At 33.5% G+C, this 10798-nt stretch overlaps 1 protein-coding gene across 1 annotated transcript; it reads left to right on the top strand.

The window, feature by feature from the left end:
- Positions 1-532: 532 nt before the first annotated feature.
- plaat1l (phospholipase A and acyltransferase 1-like) lies at positions 533-8362 on the top strand. The gene is made up of 4 exons (XM_056477202.1): positions 533-931; positions 4363-4492; positions 4570-4823; positions 7894-8362. The coding sequence occupies exons 1-4, from the start codon at positions 923-925 to the stop codon at positions 7957-7959; spliced, it is 459 nt and encodes a 152-aa protein (XP_056333177.1). The 5' UTR covers positions 533-922; the 3' UTR covers positions 7960-8362.
- Positions 8363-10798: the final 2436 nt, after the last annotated feature.

Genomic DNA, 10798 nt, shown 5'->3' with positions numbered 1-10798 from the left:
CTACGCCCTTGCTTAATTACCCTAGTGAAGCCTTTAAATGTCACTGTAAGCTGTATAGAAGTGTCTTGATTAATATCTAGTCAAATATTATTTACTGTCATCATGACAAAGATAAAAGAAATCAGTTATTAGAAATGAGTTATTAAAACTATTATGATTAGAAATGTGCTGAAAAAATCTCTCTGTAAAACAGAAATTGGGGGGGGAGGAATATTTAAGAGGGCTAATAATTCATGGGGGCTAATAATTCTGACTTCAACTGTATATGGAAGCAGATTGAAATGCTCATTAATGCTGATTTGATTAGTTTTTTTCAGAACATAAACACACACACATCACAGTTTTTTGGCACATTTTGCTCGATAAGAAAAGTGACTTGCTACAGGGTTTAAAAAGAGTTTCTATAACCTCAAGATGACTCCACATGTTGAAAAAAACCTAAGATGGTACATGGCTGTGATGAATTTACCCAGTATTTGCATTTTGGACTTTACTTGCTTAAAGCCGACGCACAGATGTTTCCTGCTAAAAACAGAAGTAATGCTTGAACTCTCCCTGGAGGATCTCTTATACATCAGTTCAGCTCAAGTCTCTTTCTAAACCCACTGACTTGATCAAATCAATAAAAAGCGTGTCATATGCAGCTCATTATGATATCTGTAACCATCACTTATTCACACACTCAGACCTGAAAATCCTTCGCAGCACCGAAAGCAGCAGAAATGCTTCATTAGAGTGTGTTTCTGAAGGTGTTCAAGCATAGATCCTGGGTGTGTGTTGGATCAGATGATCAGGAACCGCATGATTAACCTGCACTGCTTCTTCTTCCAACATCTAAATCTGCTTCTGATATTAGAGACGAATGAAGATCTAGTGTCCGTCTCTAGTGTTTTTCAAGACATTGACTTCAGAGCTGACACCAATGGGACTGGTAAATATTATTACTATCATTATATACTCTATAACTGCTGGTTAACTATATACTGCCAACCAGTGTTGGGTGTAATTAGTTAACTACTAATTATTGTTAACTACACTGTAATAATATCTATTATTAGTTTTTGTATCGTGTGATGTTTTCTGTTTATTTATGGTTGTGAATTGCATTATGGGATGTTGATCTCTGCTCTGTTGACTTTTGCTGTTGTAAATTCAACTCTGCAGTTTAACAAAGTGACTTTTATTGACACTTGAATACACTCTCAGAAATAAAGGTACAGGAGCTGTCACTGGGGTGGTACCTTTTCAAAAGGTACACATTTGTACTCGAAGGGTCCATATTGGTACCTCAAAAGTATATATTGGTACCTACAAATTTTAAGAGGAACACTTTTGTACTTTTTAGGTACTAATATGTACCCTTGAGGTATTAATATGGACCTTTTAGGTACAAATTTGTACCTCTTAAAAAGATACCACCCCAGTGACAGCTTGCGTACCTTTATTTTTGAGAGTGTTTGAGTTAATATAATGTATAAGAAGTAGTATATAGAGAAATAAAATAACAGAAAATGTGCTGGCAGTTTATTATAAGCTTTTTGTAGTATAATATTTAATACCAACCCAGACAATATATCACTTTAAACTATTAAATTGATTGATAAAAGTATTTTTTTCAAGATTTATAAGGTTAAAAGTTGTTAAAAGAAAGATAAAGATCCCATAATGCGATTCTAAAGCATAAATAAATAGGGTAAAATATCTAAAGCTGCTCATTTATGGGTAGTTTTTTACAGTGTTGTTGCTCTGATTAGATTACTTTTCTGCAGAAATAGTAAAGTAAGGGATTACCTTTCATTTTCAGTTCATTTAATTACAGTTACTTATAATGTACGTGTTTAAATATACTGATCAGTTGTGTAAGAGATGCAGAGTAATTCATTTATCAAGTAGATTGAACATGCTTGAGAAGCTATGAACAGAAAGTCAGTATATGGTATGTGTGAAATATTGTGTCATCGCTTTGAAATGTTTTGTGCTTTAATATATATATATATATATATATATATATATATATATATATATATATATATATATATATATATATATATATATATATATATATATATATATATATATATATATATATATATATATATATATATATATATAAATAAATAAATAAAGCTAAAAGGTCATGTTTGACTGATTTAAAGAATTAAAAGAGTTTGATTTGTATTGTCTGTGCAACAGTTGAGATTCACAGTGCTCAACATATATGAGTTCACCCCTCACTAATTTCTCATTTAGATTCATATTTTCTATAGGAACGTATACAATATTACATTTGTGTGCATATACAGTAGATTAGTCTGTACTGAAGCCAAATCCGGAGCTTATCTAACAAAATAACTTATGATAACATTTTAATATTAGTCCACCCAAATTTATATGATAGTATAAAATATTAAATTAAAAATGTCAAAAAAAAAAGAGCAAAATTTAAGAGAAACAAAAAATTTCTACAATTTCGTTGAACTTTTTGTAGCTTGTAATTTTTTCCCCCAATATTTTGCATGAATTGAATTGATTTTGTGTCTATTTCTAAAGTTGTTTGGTGACTAAAATATTATTTGAATAAATATATCTGTTTAATAAATCTGTTTTGCTGCAAAATATATGACCCATATTTACTGAGAAATTTATAAAAATACTTATTTTCAAACTGGGGTGGGCTCATTTAAGCTGAGCACTGTATATATAGTGCATTTATGCATTGAACTGTAAGTTGTGTTGAGTCAAGTAATTTAATAACTCGTTGAGTGACTGAGTTAGTTTTTAGACAAAGTAATTAAAAAATGTAATTTAAATACAATTTTAATGATGTAATTAGTAATTAATACGTTTTTTTTTTTTTTTGAAGTAATCAGAAAAGTTGAAGGAACTTACTCAACACTGCTGCCAACTCTTTACACAACTCCTTAACTTTTCTGATTACTTGACTTAATGTAATGTTGTGGACATTTTGTGAAGCTGCTTTAGGATGATAATTATTGTAAAAAGCACTGTTCAAGTAAACTTGAATTAAGTATTATTGTTATATATATATATATATATATAGTGATCGGAAGAAGGTCGCTGGTTCGAGTCCCGGCTGGGTCAGTTGGCATTTCTGTGTGGAGTTTGCATGTGCTCCGGTTTCCCCCACAAGTCCAAAGATATGCGCTGTAGGTGAATTGGGTAAACTAAATTGTCTGTAATGTATGCGTGTAAGTCCTGGTCCTCCAGATTGGGAATTTAGCGTTGGGCTAACAACTCACTTCATAAAAACTAGATGTTACGAAACACCAATATGGTGCGACCAAACATCAACTTCGATATAAACAGCCCTGGGAGTGAGTGAGTAAGTAAGTGGTAGTAGTAGTAATAATAATAATAATGATAATAATAATAATAATCATCATAGTAATAATAATTTCACTCAGGATGTCATTCAGCAATGTGATTGTACCTTATAGTTACAGATTTCCTTATGTTGTTACATCTGTACGGCGCACAAAGTATAAACCTGTGTGTGTGCATGCACTGTAAAAACTAGCTGTTAATGAACAGTTTCTGTATTTGGGGTTTTCCTTTTATTTACAGTTTGTGAACTGCATTATGGGACTCTGTCGACTTTTGATGTTGAAAATTCAACTCTACAGTTGAACAAAGTGACTTTTATTGACATTTTAGTAGTTTGAAATAATGTAATATACACAATATAGAGAGAGATATAAGTCTGTAAAATAACAGAAAGTGTACTGCAATTGGTTAAAATCCTTAACAAAATAAAGCAAAATAAAAATTGATGAAGCAAAATATCTGCCAGCAGAAGAAGAAAAAACTATGGAAGCCCTTTTCTGACATTAATAAATTATAAACAAAAGGTCAGAGTTGTTGTTTAATGTATTTTTTTTTTTAATTGTGATAAATTCACAAGCTTAAACACATTTATATATAATAATATTTAGATTTATTTAAATTGACGCATAAGGATAGTTGAGGGTGGCATGGTGGCTCAGTGGTTAGCATTCACAGCAAGAAGGTTGCTGGTTCGAGTAGCGTTTCTGTGTGGAGTTTGCATGTTCTCCCAGTGTTGGTGTGGGTTTCCTCTGGGTGCTCCGGTTTCCCCCACAGTCCAAACACATGCGCTATAGGTGAACTGAAGAAACTAAATTGGCCGTAGTGTATGAGTGTGAGAGTGTGTGGGTGTTTCCCAGTACTGGACTGCAGCTGGAAGGGCATCCGCTGTGTAAAACATATGCTGAATATGTTGGTGGTTCATTCCGCTGTGGTGACCCCTGATGAATATAGAGACTAAGCCGAAGGAGAATGAATGAATAAAGAGTAGTTGATAGTTTTCTCTCTCTCTTTTCTCAGCATAACTCTCATCTAAAGCTTTACCCTGGAGATATTCTGGAGTTTCCCGGTAACAGCTACTTTTGTCATTATGGAATTTACTACGGTGAAAGAGACGGAGTTCCTTACGTGGCTCATCTGACCATCAGAGGTGAGTCTGTGTGATATTTTCAAGTTTAATATCTGAATTCATTCAGTCATCTTGATATTTTGACCTGAATGTTCAAGACTCCGACACCAGACTGCTTCTCTTCGGCCGAGCCCTGAACGCCGCAGTGAAGCTCGACCCGCTCGACGTGGTCGGAAAGAAATTCAGAGTCAAAAACTACCTGGACGACAAGCATCCTCCGCGGGACTTTTACTCCATCATCAAGCCGGAGATCGAGCACAGCATGACCAAACCCGTGACCTTCGACATCCTCTTCAACAACAGCGAACATCAGGCCACCATGTTTCGGAACGGGGTGAAAAAGTCAGAGCAGGTGAGAAATAATTTAGCGTTTTCCAAATCTGATTGTGCATTTAAAAGGGGTATATGCACAGGGACTTTTATTTTTCAGCCAGACCAAGCGCTTCCGGTGAACTGTTGTGCCATTAGAAAATCCCCATGTTTAAAATCTGATTTCTTGAAAAGTCTGTGATCTTCACTGCCTGATTGATATATGATATGCACTCACCGGCCACTTTATTAGGTACATCTTACTAGTACCAGATTGGACCCCCTTTTGCCATCAGAACTGCTTAATCTGTTGTGGCATAGATTTAACAAGGCACTTGAAATATTCCTCAGAGATTTTGCTCCATATTAACATGATAGCATCACACAGTTGCTGCAGATTTGACGACTGCACATCCATGATCCGAATCTCTTGTTACACCACATCCCAAATGTGCTCTATTGGATGGAGCTCTGTTGACTGTGGAGGCCATTTGAGCAGTGAACTCATTGTCATGTTCAAGAAACCAGTTTGAGATGATTTGTGCTTTATGACATGGTGCGTTATCCAGCTGGAAATAGCCATCAGAAGATGGGTACACTGTGGTCATAAAGGGATAAACATGGTTGGCAACAATACTCAGGTAGGCTGTGGCTTTGACACAACGCTCAATTGGTACTAATGGGCCCAAAGTGTGCCATGAAAATATTACCCACACCATTACACCACCACCACCAGTCTGAACTGTTGATACAAGGCAGGATGGACCCATGCTTTCATGTTGTTGACACCAAATTCTGACCCGACCATCTGAATGTCGCAGCAGAAATCGAGACTCATCAGACCAGGCAACGCTTCTCCAATCTTTATAGTCCACATTTGCTGAGCCTGTGCCAATTGTAGCATCAGTTTCCTGTTCTTAAGTTAGCTGACAGGAGAGGGACCCGGTGCGGTCTTCTGCTGCTGTAGCCCATACTCAGACCAGCCCATCTGGCACCAACAACCATGCCATGTTCAAAGTCACTTAAATCACCTTTCTTTTCCCATTCTGATGCTCAGTTTGAACTGCAGCAGATCGTCTTGACCATGTCTAGATGCCTAAATGCATTGAGTTGCTGCAACGTGATTGGCTGATTTGAAATTTGTGTTAACGAGCAGTTGGACAGGTGTACCTAATAAAGTGGCCGGTGAGTGTAAAGTCATCTCAGACCAGACAAGAAGCACTGCATTAAATTCCATTTTCCCACATCATGTCTTTAAAATATGGACATTTATCTTCAATGGAGTTTCCGTGCTAGTCCGCTGCTACTGACGGTGCTAGCATTTACACTGTCTTTCATCACATTTTATGCTTGAACAACTAAACGAATGCTTAAGTCTATTCAAATGAATGTATTATTATCACATTACATCGATGCTGTAAAAGGAACCTTAGCAAATTGAAAATAGTCACATTAACCTTTGACAGGAAGTTTATTGTTGGCTGAAAAACACTAGCTCTGCATATAGTCTATTGGTATGTCTGCTTTGTCAATGTATTAAAACTGTTGGTAACACTCAGGAGCGGATTTAACCAATAAGCGAGGTAGGCAGCTGCTTAGGATCCTAGGTAATCTTTGGGCATAAATTTGGGAGCCCCAATAAACACCTAAAAGTATAAAATATATAATTCTATCATATTATACACACAATTAAAATGGTCATTTTTACATTCGTACAAATTTGTCCCCCGCCCCAATCATGGATCAGTCCAGCAGTCAAATAAGATGGAGATTTAGTTTTCAAAACAAGATAGTTTATTTATTATCCTTAGTTTTTTCATAAAAAAATGGAGTGATACAAGAAAAGCCAAAAAATAATAAATAAATAAATAAATGCAAAGGGTGCATATTAGGACTGTTGGCTGGAATTGCTTAGGATCCCGGAATCCCAAAATCTGCGCCTGGTACAAACACTCAGAGCAGGGTTGAAATCTATTATATATAATATAGATTATGCAATCAGAGTGCAGATATCAAGTACTTGTAATTAGAGTAAATTCCTATTTAAAACTTGTAATCCGACTACATCAAAAACGGGTTAACACAAAAGTAATGTAATCCAAAAGTACTTAGATTACATTACCATAAATTAATATATTATTGACTACAAATATTGTCATGTAATTTGTAGTTACTGAAATTTGATTACTCATTTATGGTAACGTAATCTGAGTACTTTTGGATTACTTTTGTGCACATTCTTATTTGATATCACTACACTACAGTACATGTAATTTCCTGTCATTTGTAATCAGTAACTGATTACAGTTCATAAGTAATCTCCTCAGCTCTGGTAAACCTTTATGAATTTCTTTTTTTTTCTGTTGAACTCAAAAGAAGATAAATAAATATTTATAAATAAATATAAATATATATTCATTTTCCTTCGACTTAGTCCCTTATTTATCTGGGGTCACTACAGCGGAATGAACCGCCAATTTAGACAGCAAATGTTTTACGCAGCGGATGCCCTTCCAGCTGCAACCCAGTTCTGGAAAACTCCCATACACACTCATACACTACAGCCAATTTAGTTTAGTGCATGTGTTTGGACTGTGGGGGAAACCGGAGCACAAGGAGGAAACCACACCAACACGGGTAGAACATGCAAACTCCACACAGAAATGCCAATTCACCCAGCCGGGACTCACACCAGCGACCTTCTTGGTAACCACTAAGTCACTGTGTCGCCCATATATTTGAATAGGAATAAAACACTATGGAATCAATGGCTATCTGTTTCTAATCAATCTTAACCTTTTTTTATTTTAACCTTCCATCTTTTTTCTAATATTTTAAATCTTTTGTGTTCAAGAGAGGAAAAATCTCCTAAAATCTGACTAGTAAATGAGATCTGACAAACAATAGCCATTGTATTTATAGCTGTTTATCAATCTTTGCTAATTCTACATTGTAAGTACATTAACTAAAATTAACAAAGACAAATTCTGACTTCAATAATGCTTTAGCAAATGTTGAAATTTACTAATGTTATCACATTTGTTGTGTATGTTTATTTGTGTAATAACACTGTCAGTCGACAGCTTTAAATTAACATTTTTAAATGTTTTCAGATTGAGAAAGTTTATTCCAAGATAGTTCCCACCTGGAAAGACTTATTTGAGAAGAGAAAGATTTGAGACGCAGGACGCTGGATGAAGACACACAGAAACCACACAGAAATATTTCTTGAGATTTTTCTTTTTAATGGAAAAAATGAATCAAATGAAAGAGATTGAATGATCTAAAGCATAGCCTCATTATAATCTGTGTTTTTGTATCTGAATATTGGATGTGATGTCCGTCTTTCTCCAGAAGGTGGCAGCAGATAAAACAGGTTTGCATTGAGTTTAGAATAAATGATGTAAACAGTACCAACAAATGTCAGATTATTTACATTTAACCAACAAAGTGTCGTGTTTGTATATTTTGTAAAACTGGTTTTATTACTTTGAAGGAAATGTAGAGGGTTACTACTGTTTTTCTCATTTATAACTGTATCTTATTGAGAAATTAAATGTTTCTGGTCTTATACGTTTATATAAATGTGATGTTTAATCTACATATTTTCATTTGAATTAACCAACATTTGTGTAAATTGTAATTTTGTTAAAGAGTGTTTATTAAATGTTTATTAAAATGGCATAAATGGAAACTTTTTTTTTTGTTTTGGTTTGTCAAAACCACAAGTCTAAACTTATGATTGGCAGTGCTGACTGACTTTTACTATATATTCTATTTTATTTTATTTTTTTACCTCTGACTTGTGAGTTTATTTCTTCCAGTTCTTCCAGTCTTTTTCTTTTACCTCTAAATTATGAGGGGAAAATGTCAGAACTGTAAGACAAACTACAAATTTAGAGGTAAAATAAGTCAGAATTGAAGAAATAAACTTAAAATTCAGAGGTAAAATCAGTCAGAATTGAAGAAATAAATTTAAAATTCAGAGGTAAAATGTCAGAATTGAAGAAATAAACTCAGAATTCAGAGGTAAAATAAATTAGGATTGAAGAAATAAACTCTGAATTCAGAAGTAAAGAAAAAGTCGGAATTGAAGAAATAAAATTAATTCAGAGATAGATAAAAGTCAGAACTGTAAGAAATAAACTCAGAATTCAGAGGGGGAAATCTGAATTGCAAGTAATAAAATCAGGTAAAAAAAAGTCAGAATTGCAAGGAATAACTCAGAATTCAGAGGTATAATAAGTCAGAATTTAAGAAATAAATGCAGAATTCAGAGGGGGAAATCTGAATTGCAAGTAATAAAATCAGGTAAAAAAAAGTCAGAATTGCAAGGAATAAATCAGAATTCAGAGGTATAATAAGTCGGAATTTAAGAAATAAATGCAGAATTCAGAAGTATAAGTCATAATTGAATAAATAAACTCAGAATTCAGAGGTTAAAGTAAAAACTGCAAGAAATAAGCTGAATTGAGAGGTAAAAAGAAATTAACCCAGAATTTTATATCTTGGAATTCTGCATTTTTTCTTTACCTCTGAATTCTGAGTTCATATTTTGCAGTTCTGACATTTTTATTAATAATTCTGAGTTCTTGTGATTTTCATTTTTAGGTTTACTTCAGATAAGTTTATTTCCTGCGTTCTGACTTTCCCCCTTCAGCACATATTCTAGGATAATTTCTTGCAATAAAAAAAAATCCTTTAAAATTTAGCAATTCTGTTTTTTCTCTCAATTTATATCTTGAGATTCTCAATTTATATGACTTTTGAGGTATCCTCAAATATTAAATTCATGATTTATTTGAGAATACTCAAAACAGGTGCAATCTGACACCAGCAGAGGGCGACAAATCCTCATAGCAGACTCTGTTTTCAGTATTTTGGATGATTTCAGTGTTAACTCACTGACAGAGCATAGAGGTCTACCGCAGATTTGAGAGAGCCAGTTCCCTAAATAAAGGCTTAAAAGGTCATAAGAAAGCTTTAAATATCAACATGAAGGAACTTGTTTTGTAAGCCATTTATTGCTTATGCATGAGACTTCATTAATCGTTAAATAGCCTACACAACAAAGGCAGTAACATACCAGAGAGTTTATGATTATGATAATATATTAAAATATGACATAACAACCCAATACTAATTTATTAAAAATGTTTATGATTTTTTTTGTAATAATGTTAAACCAAAATATTAATAAAAAGCCAAGGATCATTATTGCTACTAAAAGGCACACGCATGAAAAAATACTATAGTAATTCATAGTAAATACGATCATGTTTTTAACCATATTATAGTAAAGTGTATTGTACTGTATATATTATAGTATTTCCAACTTTTTGTTAAAAAAATGCAATAACATACTGCAGTACTAACTATAGTAAACTGATAAACTAATAAATACTATATAATTTAGTTTACTATAGAAAACAGGGTGTATTGTAGTATAATATAGTTGTAGAGAATTTAGTACAGTTAGCAACTATAAAATTACCACACAAAAATAAAAAAATTAAGTAGGCCTACTTTACTATAGTATAGTTCAAAAACATTACAGTATTTACTATAAATTATAGTATTTTTCTATGGGCCAAATCATATATTGGCTGTTAATAGTAAAACAAAATTTGAAGACAAATAATTAAAAATAAATGAAGTATGATATTTTACACAAAAAATCAACTAGACTGAAAATGATTAATTATAACATAAATGTGATGAAAATAAACTATTTATCAACACAGAATGACACTTGCTGAAAGCTTTACAAAAATAGACTACCGTTTAGTTAGCAGGCTAACGGCTAATTTGGCTACTCACCATACAGACGGCAGGTGAAACGAACAACTTGTTTCAGCAACGTTATCTGAAATCGATTTACATACTAAATTCAGCTTTAATTCGCGAACATTAGGCTATGAATGTTTTTAAAACACTCAAGAACGACATTAATTAACTCGCAGCGACTCGCCACTTTCTAATTGTCATCATGCACCGTGCTCCGTGACTGGATTACGC

Source organism: Danio aesculapii, chromosome 17 (assembly GCF_903798145.1).
Source record: "Danio aesculapii chromosome 17, fDanAes4.1, whole genome shotgun sequence".
In the NCBI taxonomy this organism is placed as follows: Eukaryota; Metazoa; Chordata; class Actinopteri; order Cypriniformes; family Danionidae; genus Danio; species Danio aesculapii.
Note: the sequence above shows the minus strand (reverse complement) of the source record. Positions and strands in the feature narration are given on the sequence as shown.